General features: G+C 44.4%; 2 protein-coding genes and 1 pseudogene across 2 annotated transcripts; 1 reads left to right on the forward strand and 2 right to left on the reverse strand.

Moving 5' to 3' along the window:
• Positions 1-4,690: 4,690 nt before the first annotated feature.
• LOC123431013 (GDSL esterase/lipase At5g45910-like) lies at positions 4,691-14,118 on the reverse strand (the record flags this gene model as incomplete). Its single annotated transcript, XM_045114832.1, has 4 exons — positions 4,691-4,969; positions 5,048-5,199; positions 5,300-5,375; positions 14,002-14,118. Coding segments are annotated over 4 exons (624 nt in total), but the record flags the coding sequence as incomplete, so codon positions are not given.
• A 1-nt stretch (position 14,119) lies between these two features.
• Positions 14,120-14,502, reverse strand: LOC123431010 (annotated as a pseudogene).
• An 897-nt stretch (positions 14,503-15,399) lies between these two features.
• LOC123431403 (lysine-rich arabinogalactan protein 19-like) lies at positions 15,400-15,942 on the forward strand. The gene has a single exon (XM_045115194.1). It carries the CDS (start codon positions 15,400-15,402, stop codon positions 15,940-15,942), a length of 543 nt encoding a protein of 180 aa, XP_044971129.1.
• The last annotated feature ends 6,656 nt before the right edge of the window (positions 15,943-22,598 follow it).

Genomic DNA, 22,598 nt, shown 5'->3' on the forward strand with positions numbered 1-22,598 from the left:
ATCAAAGAAACATTAGAATGAAATTGGATATTACACTGACAAAGCATAAAATAAAATAAGTTATGCGCAAGAGAAACACCCCGTCTACAGTGAGATGACTCATACATCCATAATAATACATGGTGTCGGTTTGGCTTTTTTCTATCCAAAAATGCCCAAGTTCACAGTGCGATCCTAAAAGCAGTGAATATATCATATATATCAAGATGTATCTAGAGCATACAAACTTACTTGTGAAATATCTTCTTTAAGCTCCGTATGCCCAAAACATCATAAACTTTAAGTAATAAGAAAAGGCGGGTGGATTTCCTCATATGATCAATAAAGAATGGAAACAACACCTAATGATAATTTAACAACTATGACACCTAAGGACCAAGTATTTGCAAGAAACATCCATAATTACTTCATCATATAGTAAAATAGCAATGGAGAAAACACCTAATGAGTAATGGCCAGGGGTGTTTTTAGAACATATTGCATCCAAGTGAACATTTGTTTGTATCAAACAGTATTAGAGAGATGAGAGATAAAAACTGACTTAACAACTTATTCATTATATCTTGTAAAAAAACATATTCACTATATACATGGTGGTTCATCAAATTGTTCTCAAAGACAGTATGTCATAGAGTCGACGAACATTAGCACGTGGGAACAGGCCCAAAGCTGCTATCATTTTATACAGAAATATCCATAAAAGAAAATTCAACATCATAAGAACTTACAACGTATATAGGTCTCTGCTGGTGAGACAACAAAGTGTACTCCCTTGCATAAGTGTAATAACTAAAAAATTGATAAGAAGAAAGAAGAACATGTGATAATCATGTGCATGTTGCAGTTCCAAATAAACAACATAAAATATCGAAAGAAACATTACGATGAGTCGAATCCAATATTTCTGTATAAAATATATTACGAAAATAAACCCAGTATTTCTGTATAAAATGTATTACGAAAATAACTCCATTAATTTTGGGTGCGTGGGGTATAAAAAACATAATTTACTTTCATATCGTGGATGAGGTCTGAGATAAATAAAAATAAAAGCGTGGGGCCTGAGGTAAAGATCACGATTCCCTTCCATCCTCATGCTATGAAAGTCCTTCCCATGATTTCCGGGAGGGAAACTGCCTATAACTAACGATCTCTCGACCAGGAGCCTAATAAGCAACGGTTTTTGCACCCTAGGGTTTTCTTCCACCTCTCCTTCATCCTCTCTCCCGATCTCGCCGCCACATCCTCACATCCCTCCACCGCACCGGCCTCTATCTTGCTGTATACATCTGTCTGTGGTGAACCATCGTCCAACATTACTCAGGCACAATCCTCGGTGGCCTCTATGGATCAATCTGCTATCATCGTGGTAATGATGTCTCTCCGTAGTTACATCCTATTCACGATTCCACATCTACAAGGCAAGGACAAACATAAGAAGATAAGCTTGGGTTTTCAGGAAAGCATCGACAAGGGAGCCAAGGACGCAGAATCTAATGGAATAGCCGACAAAGATGAAGTGGAGAAAAAGGAGAGCACGCAACCCACTGATTCCGAGGTGACAGACGCATCTTTTCTTTTCCAACTAAGTCCCAAATTGTTTTAATTCTACTTATATTATATCCTGCATACAAATTATTCTTTGTAATGTTGCTCTCAGGAATTAAACTCCAACAAAACAAGTGATGAGATGCAGCCAGCTCGGAACGAGGAATTAGCCTTCCAGGAAACAAGTGAACAACTGCAACCAGCTCTAGATGATGAATTAGCTCAAGATGATGACACCAAAGGGACAAAAACTATAGGGGACGGGCTGACAGAATCTAATGGAATAGCCGACAAAGATGAAGTGGAGAAGAAAAATAGCACGCAACCCACTGATTCCGAGGTGACAGACGCATCTTTTCTTTTCCAACTAAGTCCTAAATTGTTTTAATTCTAATTATATTATATCCTGCATACAAACTATTCTTTATGATGTTGTTCTCAGGAATTAAACTCTAACAAAATAAGTGAAGAGATGCAGCCAGCTCGGAACGAGGAATTAGCCTTCCAGGAAACAAGTGAACAACTGCAGCTAGCTCAAGATGATGAATTAGATCAAGATGATGACACCAAAGGGGCAAAAACTATAGGGGACGGGCTGGCAGAATCTAATGGAATAGCCGACACAGATGAAGTGGAGAAAAAAAGAGCACGCAATCCATTGATTCCCAGGTGACAGACGCATCTTTTCTTTTCCAACTATGTCCCAAATTGTTTTATTTCTAATTATTTTAGGTCCTGCATACAAATTATTCTTTGTAATGTTGCTCTTATGATGTAAACTTTGCTGGTACAAGTGAAGAGATGCAGCCAACTCAGAACGAGGAATTAGCACAAACATTCGTCACCAAAGGGGCATAAACTATAGGGGACAAGCTGGCAGAATCAAATGGAATATCTGACAACGATGAAGTGGAGAACATGACAAGCACGCAATCCACTGATTGCGAGGTCTCTGAAGTGACAGAGGCAGGTGGGGATGAAGAACTAGAACAAACGTCCCGCAGGGAAGGGGCAGAAATTATAGGGGACAAGCTGGCAATGCCCGCGCAGACAGGGAAGTCTATCCGACTGCATAACAAACCTAAGAAGGCACAAGACTACGTGGTGGCTCGAGAAGGCACGGACTAATATTTCTATGCCCTGGTTTTGCTACATTTGTTTTCTTCGTTATTAATAAATGTTATTACTTGCATCATGATAGATTACGCGTGCATCGATGATGATTGGTCCGTGATTGAAAATATCATGTCTGAACCAAATGATAAAAGAAATTTAGTGAGTATTGACGACTCAAATCTCCAAAGAAGACAGTTGGAACGTCTTTTAATCCCCGGAGAATTTCTTGGCGACGAAGTAAGTATATGTAGTTTTATGACGAGACGATGCTATTTGAACATGGGTTTCTATTATGTCCTATAACCAAGGTGTGCACTTCATATTTCAGATCATAGACGCATACATACATTGCATAAGTGCTAAAGAGCATCTAAAGATGAGGACAGGTGGAAGTGTGTTCTTAGAGAATGCATGGATCTCTAAGATGATAAAGGAATTTAAGTTTATACGGGATGACACACTAAGATGGGTGTTAGACAGAGCTACAACTTATTTGGAACAAGATATGGTGAGTCTCAGTTCCTTACATATTACTATGAATTCAATCATGGATGAATGTTTGTACAGATGGGACCTAAACTAACAAAAACTCTATTTTCAGATATATGTTCCAGTAAACATTAAAGACTTTTATTGGTACCTAGCAGTTATAAATACCGGGGTGCGACGTATCCAGGTGCTCAACTCGCTAGGCCCAGGAATGAACCGCAAAGACCTCATCGCTATGGTTAGTTATTACTTCCACTACACCATCTTTTGATAAGATGATTTATGTTATTCTTCGGTTGTGATGCTAATGCGTTGTCATTTATTCATGCAACAGCTCGAAGGACTGGAAAATGTATTCCAATATGCATCACTTCAAATGGAACTAAAATTTGACAAGTGGAAAGATGTAAACTTTACGACATGGCCAAGGGAAGAATGTATTAAGAGCAGTCTGCAGACAGATGGGTATACCTCTTTCGAACCAAACTTGTTGCTCCCATCCCCTTTAGGCACCTCCTCCTAATTGCTACATTCTTGCATTGGGTCTGGGAAAAATGCAAGAGAAGTAAGTAAATTAACAAAGAAAAGTTACCAAGCCCTGGCATCCACGCAAATAAAATGAAAATGCAACAGAAGTAAGTAAATTAGCAATGTAAGAATTAGATAAGGAAAACGGTGCTTCAGATACACCAAATATTAGCACAAGAATCCTAATTCTGATGACCTGCAAAGTCTGAACTGAACCAAGTTTGAATTCTGAACAGTAGCAGATTTATGTTCATATATAAGCACAGAGGGGGGGGGGGGTGCAATGCAGCTGAAGAATTTTCTGAGCTACAATTAGGCAGAACTAAACCGAACTAAGCAAAACAATGTCAAGTCTGAATCACTTGCAAATTGTTCAGAACCAATAGTGCTAATTTCTCATCCTTGGGAATCAGGACTTACACAGGAAACTAGATTTCACTGAAGAATAGCATTAGTATAGTTTGCCTAACTTAAAATCAAGTTAACCAATCCTGATTTCTGAACTATAGAATATCATGAACTTAACTGAATTGAACACTGTTAAGTCTAAATAAATTATTGAACTGTTTAGAACCGAAGAATGCAATTCTTCTTGTTTGGTGCTCACAAAAAAAGATAGAGTATTCTCCATCTTTCTGACTTCTTTCGGATATACTCTCAACATGGGTGAAGGTGCTTTAATTGATAATTGTGGCCGCAAGTTGCGTTTGCCATTTTTCGTATTATATATGCCATGTGCTCCAATCCAGGCGAAGGCATCTCTTGCTCTCTGCCCAGATCTGAGCCATCTAATTATCATATAGTATAGTGTGCCTTTCAAGGCGAACTGAAGGAAATCGTTGACTGCCTGACAGTTGACTTCACATCACACCAGAGAACAATAGAATTAAACAGCAGAATTCTCAGCTATGGAAAGCCAATTTCAGTATCTATTTTAACCAAGGGTATGAACATATGCATACAACGGAACCAATTTGCAAATCACAAAAAAGTTGAGGTGTCTTGAGAACTAACCAAACTTCTCAGGCTGGAGCATGAACTGGAGAACCGGTGTGTAGTAGTCGCCGTAGATGATCCGCACATTGGGGTACTTGGGCCGGAGCTTCTCGAGCGCTTTCTTGAGGTGTGCGTTGTGCACCCATGAGAAGGTGTTGTACTGACGGATGCACCCGCTCCGTGCGCCATACTCGTGGGCTGGGATGTCGAGCATGTTCAGGTAGACGGGGAAGCACCCGGTGGGCATCACCCCTGGCACAATGAGATCCACTGCCCCCTCGGCGATCAATTCCTGCACCATATTGTAGTTGGAATTACATTCGATGTGACAACGAGCAAATGTACGACTCAAAGAAGAAGCAACTGCTACCTCGACGCCGTCGGAGTTGCCCTGGATGACATCGGGCATGAACTTGTAGGCCTCTGTGAGGCCCTTCCCTGGAAAAAGGGGCGCGTTGTAGTCATTGCCACCGAACTCCCCGACGACAAACAACGAGTTGGCGTAGAACTCCTTGCACTCCTCTGCAGAAACATTGCAAAATCCCCAATCAGTTCATCGCAATCCACCACGTATCTAGCTTGCTGCAAAGGTGGGATTCCTTTTGACGTTTTGTTTGTTTACCCTTGGTGGAGTTGCAGAAGAAGGGCTTGAGGTCACGGAACCACTGGATTTGGGTCATGAGTGTTGGAAATATGCCCTAGAGGCAATAATAAATTAGTTATTATTATATTTCTTAGTTCATGATAATTGTTTATTATCCATGCTATAATTGTATTGATTGGAAACACAATACTTGTGTGGATACATAGACAAAACACTGTCCCTAGTAAGCCTCTAGTTGACTAGCTCGTTGATCAAAGATGGTCAAGGTTTCCTGGCCATAGGCAAGTGTTGTCACGTGATAACGGGATCACATCATTAGGAGAATCATGTGATGGACTAGACCCAAACTAATAGACGTAGCATGTTGATCGTGTCATTTTGTTGCTACTGTTTTCTGCGTGTCAAGTATTTGTTCCTATGACCATGAGATCATATAACTCACGGACACCGGAGGAATGCTTTGTGTGTATCAAACGTCGCAACGTAACTGGGTGACTATAAAGATGCTCTACAGGTATCTCCGAAGGTGTTCGTTGAGTTAGTATGGATCGAGACTGGGATTTGTCACTCCGTGTGACGGAGAGGTATATCGGGGCCCACTCGGTAATACAACATCACACACAAGCCTTGCAAGCAATGTGACTTAGTGTAAGTTGCGAGATCTTGTATTACAGAACGAGTAAAGAGACTTGCCGGTAAACGAAATTGAAATAGGTATGCGGATACTAACGATCAAATCTCGGGCAAGTAACATACCGAAGGACAAAGGGAATGACATACGGGATTATATGAATCCTTGGCACTGAGGTTCAAACGTTAAGATCTTCGTAGAATATGTAGGATCCAATATGGGCATCCAGGTCCCGCTATTGGATATTGACCGAGGAGTCTCTCGGGTCATGTCTACATAGTTCTCGAACCCGCAGGGTCTGCACACTTAAGGTTCGACGTTGTTTTATGCGTATTTGAGTTATATGGTTGGTTACCGAATGTTGTTCGGAGTCCCGGATGATATCACGGACGTCACGAGGGTTTCCGGAATGGTCCGGAAACGAAGATTGATATATAGGATGACCTCATTTGATTACCGGAAGGTTTTCGGAGTTACCGGGAATGTACCGGGAATGACGAATGGGTTCCGGGAGTTCACCGGGGGGGCAACCCACCCCGGGGAAGCCCATAGGCCATGAGGGTGGCGCACCAGCCCTTAGTGGGCTGGTGGGACAGCCCAAGAGGGCTCTATGCGCCTAGAGAAGAAAATCAAGGAGAAAAGAAAAAAAAGGGAGGAGGTGGGAAGGGAAGGAAGGACTCCCTCCCACCAAACCAAGTCCAACTCGGTTTGGGGGGGGGGGGGGAACCTTCCCCCTTGGACTCGGCCGACCCCCTTGGGGCTCCTTGAGCCCCAAGGCAAGGTCCCCTCCCTCCCACCTATATATACGGAGGTTTTAGGGCTGATTTGAGACGACTTTTCCACGGCAGCCCGACCACATACCTCCACGGTTTTTCCTCTAGATCGCGTTTCTGCGGAGCTCGGGCGGAGCCCTGCTGAGACAAGGTCATCACCAACCTCCGGAGCGCCGTCACGCTGCCGGAGAAATCTTCTACCTCTCCGTCTCTCTTGCTGGATCAAGAAGGCCGAGATCATCGTCGAGCTGTACGTGTGCTGAACGCGGAGGTGCCGTCCGTTCGGTACTAGATCGTGGGACTGATCGCGGGATTGTTCGCGGGGCGGATCGAGGGACGTGAGGACGTTCCACTACATCAACCGCGTTCACTAACGCTTCTGCTGTACGATCTACAAGGGTATGTAGATCACTCATCCCCTCTCGTAGATGGACATCACCATGATATGTCTTCGTGCGCGTAGGAAAATTTTTGTTTCCCATGCGACGTTCCCCAACAGTGGCATCATGAGCTAGGTTCATGCGTAGATGTCTTCTCGAGTAGAACACAAAAGTTTTTGTGGGCGGTGATGTGCGTTTTGCTGCCCTCCTTAGTCTTTTCTTGATTCCGCGGTATTGTTGGATCGAAGCGGCTCGGACCGACATTACTCGTACGCTTACGGGAGATTGGTTTCATCGCTACGAGTAACTCCGTTGCTCAAAGATGACTGGTGGGTGTCAGTTTCTCCAACTTTAGTTGAATCGGAATTGACCGAGGAGGTCCTTGGATGAGGTTAAATAGCAATTCATATATCTCCGTTGTGGTGTTTGCATAAGCAAGATGCGATCCTACTAGATACCCATGGTCACCACGTAAAACATGCAAACAACAAAATTAGAGGACGTCTAACTTGTTTTTGCAGGGTATGCTTGTGATGTGATATGGCCAACGATGTGATGTGATATATTGGATGTATGAGATGATCATGTTGTAATAGTTAATATCGACTTGCACGTCGATGGTACGGCAACCGGCAGGAGCCATAGGGTTGTCTTTATAACTAACGTTTGTGCTTGCAGATGCGTTTACTATTTTGCTAAGACGTAGCTTTAGTAGTAATAGCATGAGTAGCACGACAACCCCGATGGCGACACGTTGATGGACATCATGATGATGGAGATCATGGTGTGACGCCGGTGACAAGAAGATCGTGCCGGTGCTTTGGTGATGGAGATCAAGAAGCACGTGATGATGGCCATATCATGTCACTTATGAATTGCATGTGATGTTAATCCTTTTATGCACCTTATTTTGCTTAGAACGACGGTAGCATTATGAGGTGATCTCTCACTAAAATTTCAAGACGAAATTGTGTTCTCCCCGACTGTGCACCGTTGCTACAGTTCGTCGTTTCGAGACACCACGTGATGATCGGGTGTGATAGACTCAACGTTCACATACAACGGGTGCAAAACAGTTGCGCACGCGGAACACTCGGGTTAAGCTTGACGAGCCTAGCATGTGCAGACATGGCCTCGGAACACATGAGACCGAAAGGTCGAGCATGAATCGTATAGTTGATATGATTAGCATAGAGATGCTTACCACTGAAACTATTCTCGACTCACGTGATGATCGGACTTGAGATAGTGGATTTGGATCATGTACCACTCAAATGATTAGAGAGATGTACTTTTTGAGTGGGAGTTCTTATGTAATATGATTAATTGAACTAATTATCATGAACATAGTCTAATGGTCTTTGCGAATTACGATGTAGCTTGCGCTATAGCTCTACTGTTTTATATGTTCCTAGAGAAAATTTAGTTGAAAACTGATAGTAGCAAAACTTTGCAGACTGGGTCTGTAAAACCGAGGATTGTCCTCGTTGCTGTGCAGAAGGATTATGTCCTTAATGCACCACTCGGTGTGCTGCACCTCGAGCGTCGTCTGTGGATGCTATGAACATCCGACATACACGTTTCTGATGACTACACGATAGTTCAGTGCAAAATACTTAATGGCTTTGAAGCAAGGCGCCGAAAACGTTGTAAAACGTCACGGAACATAAGTCATGTTCTAAAGAGATGAAATTGTGATTTCATGCTTGTGCCCATGTTAAGAGGTACGAGACCTCCGACAAGATTCTTTGTCCACTAAGTAAAGGAGAAAGGCTCAATCGTTGAGCGTGTGCTCAGATTGTCTGAGTACGACAATCGCTTGAATCAAGTGGGAGTTAATCTTCCAGATGAGATAGTGATAGTTCTCCAAAGTCACTGCCACCAAGCTGTGAGAGCTTCGTGATGAACTATAACGTATCAAGGATACATACAACGATCCTTGAGCGATTCGCGATGTTTGACACTACGAAAGTAGAAATCAAGAAGGAGCATCAATAGTTGATGGTTTGTAAAACCACTAAGTTTCAAGAAAGGCAAGGGCTAGAAGGGATACTTCGTGAAACGGCAAAACAGTTGCTGCACTAATGAAGAGACCCAAGATTAAACCCAAACCCGAGACTAGGTGCTTCTGTAATGAGGGGAACAGTCACTGAGGCGGAGCAACTCTAGATACTTGGTAGATAAGAAGGCTGGCAAAAGTCAAGAGAAGTATATTAGATATACATGATGTTGATGTGTACTTTACTAGTACTCCTAGTAGCATGAGGGTATTGGATACCGGTTCGGTTGCTAAGTGATTAGTAACACGAAATGAAAGCTACGGCATAAACGGAGACTAGCTAAAGGCGAGGTGACGATACGTGTTGGAAGTGTTTCCAAGGTTGATATGATCAAACGTCGCACGCTCCCTCTACCATCGGGATTGATGTTAAACCTAAATAAGTGTTATTTGGTGCTTTCGTTAAGCATGAACATGATTGGATCGTGTTTATTGCAATACGATTATTCATTTAAAGAGAATAATGGTTACTCTATTTTCTTGAATAATCACCTTCAATGGTTTATTGAATCTCGATCGTAGTGTTACACATGTTCATAATATTGGTGCCAAAAAGATACGAGTTAATGATGATGGTACCACTTACTTGTGGCACTGCCGCTTGAGTCATGTTAGTATAAATTGCATGAAGAGGCTCCATACTGATGGATCTTTGTACTCACCTGATTTCGAATCACTAGTGACATGCAAACCATACCACATGAGCAAGGCCTTGTGTTCATTGAGATGAAATAAGATAGTAACTTGTTGGAAGTGATACATTTTGATGTATGCAGTCCAATGGGTACTGAGGCACGCAGTGGATATCATTATGTTCTTACTTCACTGACGATTTGAGTAGATACAGGAATATTTACTTAATGAATCACAAGTCTGAAATGTTGAAAAGTTCAAATCCGTTTCAGAGTGAAGTTCGTCGTAACAAGAGGATAAACTGTCTACGATATGATCATAGAAATGAATATGTGAGTTACGAGTTTTGGTACGCAGTTAAGACAATGTGGAAATTGTTTCGCAATTCATGCCACCTGGAACATCATAGTGTGATGATGTGTCTGAACGTCATAGCCACGCACTATTTGGTATGGTGCATACTATGATGTCTCTTATCGAATTACCACTATCGTTTATGGGTTATGCATTAGAGACAACCGCACTCACTTTAAATAGGGCACCGCGTATTTCCGTTGAGATGACACAGTATAGACTGAGGTTTAGAGAAATCTAAACTGTCGTTTCTTGAAAGTTTGGGGTTTCGACACTTATGTGAAAAAGTTTCAGTCTGATAAGCTCGAACCCAAAGCGGATAAATGCATCTTCATAGGATATCCAAAACAGTTGGGTACATCTCCTATCTCAGATCCGAAAGCAAAGTGTTTGTTTCTAGAAACGGATCCTCTCTCGAGGAAAGGTTTCTCTCGAAAGAATTGAGTGGGAGGGTAGTAGAACTTGATGAGGTTATTGAACCATCACTTCAACCAGTGTGTAGCAGGGCGCAGGAAGTTGTTCCTGTGGCGCCTACACCAATTGAAGTGGAAGCTGATGATGGTGATCATTGAGCTTCGAATCAAGTTACTACAAACCTCGTAGGTCGACAAGGTCGCGTACTGCTGCAGAGTAGTACGGTAACCCTGTCTTGGAGGTCATGTTGTTGAGCAACAGTGAACCTACGAGTTATGGAGAAAGCGATGTTGGGCCCAGATTCCGACAAATGGCTGGAAGCCATGAAATCCGAGAGAGGATCCATGGATGAAAACAAAGTGTAGACTTTGGAAGAATTACTTGATGGTCATAGGACTATTGAGTAAAGATGGATCTTTAAAGGAAAACAGACGATGATGGTGATAAGTCACTATTAAGAAAAGCTCGACTTGTCGCAAAGATGTTTTCGACAAGATCAAACAGTTGACTATGATGAGACTTTCTCACTCGTAGTGATGCTAAAGGTCTGTTAGAATTATGTTAGTTGTTGATGCATTATTTATGAAATATTGCACGTAGGATGTCAAAACACTGTTTCCTCGACGGTTTCCTTGAGCAAACATTGTATGTGATACAACCAGGAGGTTTTGTCGATCCTAAAGATACTAGCAAGTATGCAAGCTCCAGTGATCCTTCAATGGACTGGTGCAAGCATCTCGGAGTTGGAATATACACTTTGATGAGATGATCAAATATTTTGGGTTTGTACAAGGTTTATGAGAAACTTGTATTTCCAAAGAAGTGAGTGGGAGCACTATAGAATTTCTGATAGGTATATGTGGTTGACATATTGTGGATCAGAAGTAATGTAGAATTTCTGTAAAGCATACAAGGTTGTTTGAAAGAAGTTTTCAAAGGAGTACCTGGATTACGCTACTTGAACGTTGAGCATCAAAGGTCTATGGAGATAGATCAAAAGCGCTTAATAGAAGTTTCAACAAGATGCATGCCTTGACAAGTTTTTGAAAGAGTTCAAAATAGATCAGCAAAGAAGGAGTTCTTGGTTGCGTTGTGAGGTGTGAATTTGAGTAAGACTCAAAACTCGACCACGGCAGAATAAAGAGAATAGACGAAGGTCGTCTTCTATGCCTTAGCCGTAGAATCTAAAGTATGCCATGCTGTGTACCGCACCTGATGTGTGCCTTGACTCAAAATCTGTTGAGAGGTACAGAGAATGATCCATGATTGAATCACTAGCAGCGGTCAAAATTTATCCTTAGTAACTAATGGACTAAGGAATCTTTCTCGATTATGGAGGTGGTTAAAGAGTTCGTCGTAAAGGGTTACGTCGATGGAAGCTTTGACACTAATCCGAATAACTATGAGTAGTGAAACGGATTCGTATAGTAGAGTAGATATTTGGAGCATTTCCGAATAGCACGTAGTAGCAGCATCTATAAGATGACATAAAGATTTGTAAAGAACGCACGGATCTGAAAGTTTCAGAACCGTTGACTAAAACCTCTCTCACGAGCAAGACGTGATCAGACCCCATAACTATATGGGTGTTGGATTCGTTGGAATCACATGGTGATGTGAACTAGATTATTGACTCTAGTGCAAGTGGGAGACTGTTGGAAATATGCCCTAGAGGCAATAATAAATTAGTTATTATTATATTTCTTAGTTCATGATAATCGTTTATTATCCATGCTATAATTGTATTGATTGGAAACACAATACTTGTGTGGATACATAGACAAAACACTGTCCCTAGTAAGCCTCTAGTTGACTAGCTCGTTGATCAAAGATGGTCAAGGTTTCCTGGCCATAGGCAAGTGTTGTCACGTGATAACGGGATCACATCATTAGGAGAATCATGTGATGGACTAGACCCAAACTAATAGACGTAGCATGTTGATCGTGTCATTTTGTTGCTACTGTTTTCTGCGTGTCAAGTATTTGTTCCTATGACCATATGATCATATAACTCACGGACACCGGAGGAATGCTTTGTGTGTATCAAACGTCGCAACGTAACTGGGTGACTATAAAGATGCTCTACAGGTATCTCCGAAGGTGTTCGTTGAGTTAGTATGGATCGAGACTGGGATTTGTCACTCCGTGTGACGGAGAGGTATATCGGGGCCCACTCGGTAATACAACATCACACACAAGCCTTGCAAGCAATGTGACTTAGTGTAAGTTGCGAGATCTTGTATTACGGAACGAGTAAAGAGACTTGCCGGTAAACGAGATTGAAATAGGTATGCGGATACTAACGATCAAATCTCGGGCAAGTAACATACCGAAGGACAAAGGGAATGACATACGGGATTATATGAATCCTTGGCACTGAGGTTCAAACGATAAGATCTTCGTAGAATATGTAGGATCCAATATGGGCATCCAGGTCCCGCTATTGGATATTGACCGAGGAGTCTCTCGGGTCATGTCTACATAGTTCTCGAACTCGCAGGGTCTGCACACTTAAGGTTCGACGTTGTTTTATGCGTATTTGAGTTATATGGTTGGTTACCGAATGTTGTTCGGGGTCCCGGATGAGATCACGAACGTCACGAGGGTTTCCGGAATGGTCCGAAAACGAAGATTGATATATAGGATCACCTCATTTGATTACCGGAAAGTTTTCGGAGTTACCGGGAATGTACCGGGAATGACGAATGGGTTCCGAGAGTTCACCGGGGGGGGGGGGGGGCAACCCACCCCGGGGAAGCCCATAGGCCATGAGGGTGGCGCACCAGCCCTTAGTGGACTGGTGGGACAGCCCAAGAGGGCCCTATGCGCCTAGAGAAGAAAATCAAGGAGAAAAAAAAAGGGAGGAGGTGGGAAGGGAAGGAAGGACTCCCTCCCACCAAACCAAGTCCAACTCGGTTTGGGGGGGGGGGAACCTTCCCCCTTGGACTCGGACGACCCCCTTGGGGCTCCTTGAGCCCCAAGGCAAGGTCCCCTCCCTCCCACCTATATATACGAAGGTTTTAGGGCTGATTTGAGACGACTTTTCCACGGCAGCCCGACCACATACCTCCACGGTTTTTCCTCTAGATCGTGTTTCTGCGGAGCTCGGGCGGAGCCCTGCTGAGACAAGGTCATCACCAACCTCCGGAGCGCCGTCACGCTGCCGGAGAACTCTTCTACCTCTCCGTCTCTCTTGCTGGATCAAGAAGGCCGAGATCATCGTCGAGTTGTACGTGTGCTGAACGCGGAGGTGCCGTCCGTTCGGTACTAGATCGTGGGACTGATCGCGGGATTGTTCGCGGGGCGGATCGAGGGACGTGAGGACGTTCCACTACATCAACCGTGTTCACTAACGCTTCTGCTGTACGATCTACAAGGGTACGTAGATCACTCATCCCCTCTCGTAGATGGACATCACCATGATATGTCTTCGTGCGCGTAGGAAATTTTTTGTTTCCCATGCGACGTTCCCCAACAATGAGGGCGCCGGAGTTCCAGACGACGGTGCCGAGGCCCCTGGCCTCGAAGTAGGGCGTGTCGAGCGCGGTGGCATAGGTGATGGCGAAGTTGGCCCCGTACCTGAAATTGAAGTGGTTGGCCGAGTGCCTTGTGCCGAATCCCCCACGCCTTCCTATGGCGGCCATCCTACATGGATCACAAAGCCACAAGAAAAGTTAGGGAGATGGACACAAGAGACTAATTTCGAGCGAGAAGGATAGCGACCTTGTAGAGGTTGATCTTGTTGATCTGGTAGGAGACGTCACGCCAGGTGGTCTTGGCGACCTTGTAGCCGAGGCCCAGTCCAGCAGGAACTGCACCACGTTGAACAAGTTCTTCTTCTTGCTCCTCTTCGCGTTCGCTGCCACCGCCGCCTCTCCCTCCGCGGTTGCGGCGCTGGTGCTCAGGGCCCTCGGGGCTGTGGGCGCCACGAGCCCCACGGACCGCCGGAGAAGCGCGCCCGCGACCCTCTGCGCCATGAGCTTCGGTGTCCGGGGTGGCCTCGAGAGAGGAGCGCGGACGGTAGGGGAGCGGCGGCGGCAGCGGTGGCCGGCGGGGCTTTCTAGGGTTTGACGCGGAGCTTGCCGGAGGGGAGAATGCCGTCGAGTGGGCTGTTGTGACAGCCCGACGCCGACGTCCCAGAAGATTCCCCTTTTCTTTCCGTTTTCGTTGCGTGTCTATTTACTTTCATCATCGCATCATGCGCATCATATGCATTGCATCGGCATCTCGTTGCCGTCCGTTTTCAAAACTTGCATTCGTTAGTAGTTGCCGGTTCTCGTGGTTGTCCGTTCTCAGTCCGATCGCACTCGCACGCGCCCGCGGCACCGTCGAAACCCTGTTTTAAAAGTGTGCGTAAAAACTTTCTCTGATCGGGTTGAAATTTGACGTGCGATCTTATTGCTAGGCCGCCTGTCGAGTTTCGTCGCGATCGGAGTCCGTCTGGTACCCGAACGGTCGACCGTAGCGGCACCGTATTCGGTCTACCGTCGGACGTGTTCCGGTGTTTTAAATTGTGTTGCCGCGCCGCCCGTTCTCCCTCTCGTCTCCGGATATCCCCTCTACACGGCCGCGTACCCATTTCCGCGTTCGGATTCGTCCGAATCCGACCGCACGGTTGGATCCGGAACGAAATTCCGGGTAACCTAGCCCCCCATTTGTCTATAAATAGACCCTCCTATTATTTTGGGACAGCCTACCACCCTCTACCTCGGGATCCGCACCAAACCCTAATTCCCCCACTCTCTCTCCCCTGTCTCCCACCTCCAGCCGCCGGGCCCGCCCGAGCCCGGGTCAGGCCCGCCGAAGCCCATCGGGGCCCGAGGCAAACCCTAGCCGAGCCCCCATGGATCTCCCTACCCGAGCAGCGCCTCCCCATGGCTCTCCCCGCGCCAGCAGCCGCCGGCCAGCCCCGTAGCTGCCCCGCCGGCTTCCTCCTCCCTCGCCGGTACCCCGTCCCCGCCGAAGTGGCCTGCATCACCAGCCCCGCCGCCATGGCCGTCCTCGTGCCCGAGCTCCTCCCGTCGGGGTCCCTAACCTGCAGAAGTTCGCCGCCGCCGATCTCCTTGTCCGGCCGCCGCCAGCCGCAGCCACCACCGGGAACGGAACCCCGGTGGCCGGATCTAACCCCGCCGCCGGTTCCATGCCTCCCTCCGCATCTTCCCCCGCTCCGGCTGCAGCAGCCACCGCCGACAGTCGCCAGGGCCTCGACAAGTGCGGGAGGACGAGGGGCTCGACCCGTTGACCGAGCCAGTGCCCAGCTCCAGCGCCGCCTGGGCCGCTCCCCGCGTGGGCGACGTGGGCCGGCTTCGCCAGGCCTCGCCCCGGCCCAGATGCGTCCCAGCGCCAGGAGGCAGCTCCTCCGGCCCAGCTCCTCCTCCCACCAGACCGGGCCAGGCCCGAAGGTGAGAGTCCCCTAGCCCCTTTGTTGCGCCCCATCATAATTTAGCTATTTCGCGCTCGTTGCGAGTAGGTCCAGCTGTGGTAGAAGTCGGCCTGATAGGTTTTTGTTCGATTTTTTCGGATTAGGTAAATTCCAGACATATACGTATATTATATCGTCCGTAGTTTTTAATCCGTAAGTCGGATCGCGATGGGTAGTATATGGTTTTAGTGTAGGTTTTCGCGTAGAATCCGTTTTAGCCACTTCCATAATTATTTGACGTTGTTTTACGTGTCGAATGCATAGATTAACGTGCTGTCCTATTATGTTTGCGTCCCGTATTATTTTTTCGCGCGTGCCCGGACTGCCCGTATACCGTAGATTAAATGTCCATGTTTTAGGGACCATTATTCCATGTTTTTTAGAGCGGTCATAGGTATTTTTGCATGTATGGATTGCCGGTAGTTTATTTTCCCGTGTATAGGTTATTTTCTCGCATTTTCGTGTGGGAATATTTTCTTGTTGCAACCCAACATATTTTATGTGTTTTCGGGGTAGAAAAATCCACGGGATTTTTCTGTGCAATTAGTTTTAGCTTTTGAGTAAGTTAGTTCGCGCGATATTTTGCCGTGATGCCCTTTTGTTTAATTCGTAGGATTTATTCCGTTCTTCGTTTCACGGAGTTGTCAACTAGAGAGTTGATCTTGGGTGTTTAGACTAGCCCCTGGTATTTTTAGTTGCAATAGAGATGCATGTTTAGGTGTGGTTTTCTTGCTCTCAAGTTGCTAGAAATAATGCTGATTTGGAGGAGCTGAAATATTTCTAAGTCTGGAATCTGTTATATTTTGTTGCTGTCTTGTCTTGCTTGCATTTGGTGATGTGTAGCTCTTTTGAGGTTGGTCCAATGGAGTTAGTTGTACCCCTTGTGTTTCTCCAGCATGCAGTAAATTTGCATGCCATTTGGAGTCCTGTAGCTATAGGTTTGGCTGCTGTCAATATAGCTTCAGATCGAAAACTGCACTTTCACGAGGTGTAATTTTCACTAAGTCTGAAATAGTGTGTGGGAAGCCATTTTGTGTCTTCTTTCCCTAGTGATCCATGATGCCATGCTAGTTGTTGTTAGATGTTTATAGTAGTGCTTCTTGCCCTCTTTCATGATATGCCTTGCTTGAGTTTATCGGAGTTGTGTAGCCGTAGTTGTGGGGCGTAGAAAATGCTATGTGGCTGATTTTGGCAGATTGTAGTCAGTTCTTGTTTTGCTCGTAGTTTTTGAACCGTAGCTCCGTTTAGATCGTGTCCTACATGAAACTTGCTTAGAATCTCGTGTAGTTTCATTTTCTCTAGATGGTTGCATGTGTTGAAGTGCTCGTAGCCGCCGTTGCACACATATTGCATTCATGCCATCATATCTTGCGGTGCTTGTAACTTTTGATCCGTAGCTCCGTTGAAGATGTTCTTTATGTGTAGATTGCTTGAAATGACGCGTAGAATCCCGTGAACCTATTTGTTTTACTGTTTAACAACTAATTAAATGTGTTAGTTCAGATCTGGACAGAATTGTAAATTAACATGTGAGGTCGTCTCGGAGGTGCTATATGTCATTTCCGACCTCATTTATAATGCCTACATAGGTAGTTTAATTGCGCTTCACCTCTTGCCATGTTTAATCACATTTAATATTGTCGTGTATCAACTCGGGATAGAACTAAATAATTAACGTGGAGTTTCGTCAATATGCAACTCGTTGCATATTGAACTTCACTTAATGTGTAGTGTCTGTTAGTGTGAATTGCCATGCCGTGACTTGCATGTATTCCGCTGCTCATGCATCATATGTGTTGTGCATCGTGTGGCGACTCTCGTGTGTTGATTCTTGTTCCCAGTTTGCCTCGTCTCGATAGAGTTCCGCAAGCGTGTCGGATTGTGAGGACCCGTTCGACTACATCGGTTCGTCTACTTCGCGGAGTCATTCTTCTTCCAAGCGGGATCTCAGGCAAGATGACCATTTCCCCAGATACCATTACTATCATTGCCAAGCTAGTTATTTCGATGCTACCGATTATGTCTCGTTGCCTACCACATGTTTAATATCAGCCTCTCAACAATGCCATGAAAACCTTCTACGTGTTCGACCTAGCAAACCACTGATTGGCTATGTTACTGCTTGCTTAACCCTGTGTTAGCGTTGCTAGTTGCAGGTGCAGTTGCTTCCATGTGAAAGCATGGGTTCCTTGTCATATCAGCATATTTAAATGATATTTAATTTAATGCACCTATATACTTGGTAAAAGGTGGAAGGCTCGGCCATTCTAGCCTGGTGTTTTGTTCCACCTTTGCCCCCTTAATTTCGGCTACCGGTGTTACGTTCCATAAACGAGCGCTCCTAACATGATCGGGGTTGTTGTAGGACCCCCTTGATAATTCGTTTTAGATTAAAGCTGGTCTGGCAAGGCCCAACATTGGTACTACATTTGCCTAATCACCTAATAAATTGCATAGGGACTTTCCGGACCTCGAGGATAATTTAATCAACCCTCGGGCCAGTGCTCCTCATGAGTGTTGGTCCAAAACAGAGCACTGTGCGGGGCCACCGCGAGGAAACTCGAGGTTTGGCACTCGTGCGTGTAGCTTATCCGACGTGTCCTAAGAACGAGATACGCGGCTCCTATCAGGATCGTCGACACGCCGGGCGGCCTTGCTGGATTAGTTTTAGCTTTGACGGAATATCTTGTGCATCGGGAGTCCGGTGATGCTTTGGGTAATCCCAGAGTTGAGGTTTTCCACTAGGGAATCCGATGAGATCGCGAGCTTCGTGATCGAGGATTTCTATGCGGCTTGTGGTAATTTGTGATGGACTAGTTGGAGCACCCCTGCAGGGTTAAATCTTTCAGAAAGCCGTGCCCGCGGTTATGTGGCAACGTGGAAGCTTTGTTTAACACTGGTTCTAGATAACTTAAAGTTAACTTAATTAAAATATGCCAACTGTGTGCGTAACCGTGACTGTCTCTTTCGTGAGTTCTTTCTCCGATCGAGGACACGGTGGGGTTATGTCTGACGTAGGTAGGTGTTCAGGATCATTCACTTGATCATCAGTAGCTCACATCCGTTATGCGTAGATCTTCCCCTTCTTATTTTCTTGTACTCGTAAGTTTAGCCACCAAAGATATGCTTAGCCGCTGTTGCAACCTCACCACTTAACCTCACCTCAGCCATTAAGCTTTGCTAGTCTTGATACCTTTGAAAATGAGATTGCTGAGTCCCCTGTGGCTCACAGATTACTACAACACCAGTTGCAGGTACAGGTAGAGGTTAATTCACGGGAGCGCGTTGATTGTTCATTTGGAGTTGCTTCTTCTTCTTCTTCTTCTTCTTCTTCTTCTTCTTCTTCGATCTAGGATGGGTTCCAGGCCGGCAGCCTAGGATAGCAAGGATGGACGTCGTTCTTCTTTTGTCGTTTGTTTTGGTCCATAGTCGTACCCTGCTCTTACTCTTGATGATTATGTAACGTACTGATGTGACTCTGATGTAGCTTGTGGCGAGTGTAAGCCAACTCTATATATATCTCTTCTTTTCAGTACATGTACTTGTAACGATATCCATTCTTGCGACACGACGAGATGCGCTTCTATCCCTGACGAGGCCCTCGTGCGAAATTGAGGATAGGGTCGCATCTTGGACGTGACAAGTTGGTATCAGAGCAGTACCGACCTAGGAGCCCCCTTGATTGATCGAACTTGGCCGAGTCGAGTCTAGTGAAAAAAACTGCTTTGAGTCTAGTTATATATCGGAGAGTAGGATTCTTTTTTCTCCTCTTCTATGCTCTGGTGAGGAATCTTGACGTAATAATTTATTCTACTCCTCTTCTCACTCAAATTTTTTTAGGATCACGCGGATATTTTTGAGATCTATATGATGCCGATGTGACGGAGTTCTGTCTTGGTTCCTCCTATCTGCTCTAAGTCTCAGGGGAGTTGAGCTCCAGGGGATTCTTGGGCACATCGTTATCATTCAGATTTCTTAGTATCTCAGAACGAAGGATGTTCGTAATTGCTTCAATACTAGTAGTGGCGAGATAACCCCGATGTCCCCAGTACTGGTGCAGATTGTTCGGGAGTACTGCCATACTTTGTATCGTTGTGATCACGAGGGTCTATTGTAGATGAAGGTCCGAGATTCTGGTCGTGTGTTGACGGATGTGATACAGGTGACGGGTTAGTATAGGAGTTGTGTGATATTACTCCTTGTATCCGTGTACCAGATTGCATGACCAGATATTTCGGAATTAATAGGTGGGAATTCAAGTAGTTACTTATAGGACATTCTTCCAACAAATGCATGATGTTAGGTTGGGGTTCGACATCTAGTGGATTCCTGTCCACGAAAATATCGGACGAAATCTTTCTCATGAGTTTGTTCTCGCTTGCTTCATAAGCCTCTCCCTTTGTTTTGTTGGAGTTTGGTAATTCAAGTTGCTTCGATGTCAAGTGGTGATTTCAGGCCTTTCCAAGAGGTGTTCTCATATTTTTATGTGAATGCTAATTCTTTTGCTCAATCAGATCGTCTTATCAATTCTTGTCAACCGGAGTCGTCATGTTAATTCTTTTCCAACCGGTGTGTTTCTCTCCAAGTGGATTCAATCCTCTCCAATTTTCGCAAGATCATTCTCTCATTTTATTCCGGAGTTCATCTCATCTAGCCCAAGTTGTCTTTGTTTTTCCCCGCCCTCCCACCCTTTTCTTTAGTGATTCAATTTTCATCCAAGAGTTTTCTTTTCTTTGTGCTCCCGCTATCTTTTCTTCCGTGTCCTATCCGGTGTGTCATTGTGATGATTCTTAGGAGTTCTAGTGCATCATTCCTTCAATCTTGTTATTTTTTCCGGTGAATTTAATTCAGCTATCCGTGTTCATTATATCCTATTCTTCCTTGTAATTCTTTCTCATGTTGGGAATTTTTATCAGCCTATCTTGCTATTAATTCCTCTCTCTTTCTATCCGGAGTATTAAAGATATTTCAGAAATTATTGTTTTCAATTCTTTCATTTATTTCAAGGTGCTCAGCCTCATCTAGTTGTCATTTTTACCGGTGCAATATCAATCCTCCTAGCAATCTTTTCAACGGTGGTTTCTTTGAGTGGGCCCATAACCCACAGGTTCTTTCCCAGGATCTTATCTGACTCTTGTAATCCTTCCGGAGTTATCTTGTTCTTTTCAACTATGACGTAGGTATCAATTTCATCAGTCATATCCCTTCTTCAAGATCCATTTATATTAATTCTCATATTGGCTCAACCTTTCATTCTTCTATATTCCGGAGTGTCTCAGCTATTCTTGGTGTTGTTCCTCGTCATCATTCTCAGTTTGCAAATTCAAAGGAGTGTTTCTCTCAGTCTTTTTCCATTCTTGTGAAGATTCTCATTTCAGCTTCGTGGCATTATCTTATTTGCTCCAATCATGAGTAATCCCTTTCGTGCTATCCGGTGCTTCTCTGAGTTGTTTTTATTTCTCGTTCCTCCGAAGGCCATCATTTTAGAAAACTTCTTCATTCTCAGCTTGCAGCTTTCATCCTCAATTCTTCTCCATTGTTGTCTCTTTGTTCGTCTCTCGATTATCCGGTGCCTTGTTCAAGTTTTCTCTCAGGTGGCTCATGATCTCTCCATTATCATGTATCTCCATTAATTCATGGAGTTCCCATTCAATTGTGAATTCTTACCGGTGCTTCCTTCAATTTTGCCTCAAGTAGTGCTTATCTCTCTATCTCTTCTAGGTTCTCTCAAGTAGAATAAGTTGTATGCTAAATCTTTTGCTTGTCATCAATTAAACTTGATGAAGGATAAGCATAACATAATTCTTATTCCTGTTTCAAAATGTTTTCAATTCTTCTTCCGGAGTGTCTCTTGATATCAATTCCTTTTCTCTAGTGTTCTTATCTTTCTTTTCCGGAGTTCCAAGTTTTCTAAAGTATCTTTTTGTGAGGCTTCATCTAAATCTTGGTAAGGTCATAATCTTATTCTCTTTCTACCTTCATATCTTTGCATCATTCATTTGTATACGGAGGTCCTTCATGGTGGTTCATCAAGGTTTCAATCCATTCTCAAGTGTTCTTCAAGATTCTTGTTGGAGAACCTCAAGTATCCTTTCTCTTGCATTTATATATGCAATTGTTCTTCCTTTATCCTTTGCGGTGGTATTATAGCATTCTTGTTAGTGTAGGAGCCTCGAAGAGATTTCCTTTCAAGAATGAGATAATTAAATCCATCGATTCTGTGATCATGAGATATTTTCAAACCTTGATTTCTTCATTGAGCTGTCTTGGTTTGGATTTCACCTAAAGCTTTTCCTATGGATTGTACTATCATGGTGCTTGTCATTAATCCTAGTTATCAATGCACACTCTTGGTGTAAGAAGTTTTGATATCTTTGCTTTCAACTATCCTTGTTTCTTTTAGTGGTTGGTTGTCACCTCATTTATGTTGAGATGATTTTCATAAGCCCACTACTATCTTGTTCTTTTCGTTGTTGGTTTTCCAACTACTCCGTCTATTCTTCTATCCGGAGGCTCTTCAATTCTATTGTGATGGTAGTTGTCTTTCTTTTTCTTCATTCTATTCTTCCGCTTGAGCTAGTTCCTATTCTCTTGTTCCGGAGGCCTTGTGATGTTGCTCTTTTGGGTCTATTATGTTGTTCTATCAAGTTC

Source organism: Hordeum vulgare, chromosome 2H, assembly GCF_904849725.1.
Source record: "Hordeum vulgare subsp. vulgare chromosome 2H, MorexV3_pseudomolecules_assembly, whole genome shotgun sequence".
NCBI classification, from domain to species: Eukaryota; Viridiplantae; Streptophyta; class Magnoliopsida; order Poales; family Poaceae; genus Hordeum; species Hordeum vulgare.

Bases quoted from the DNA above. Each gene is read 5' to 3' on its own strand.
- LOC123431403 (XM_045115194.1), top strand. From the start codon at position 15,400: ATGGCTCTCCCCGCGCCAGCAGCCGCCGGCCAGCCCCGTAGCTGCCCC.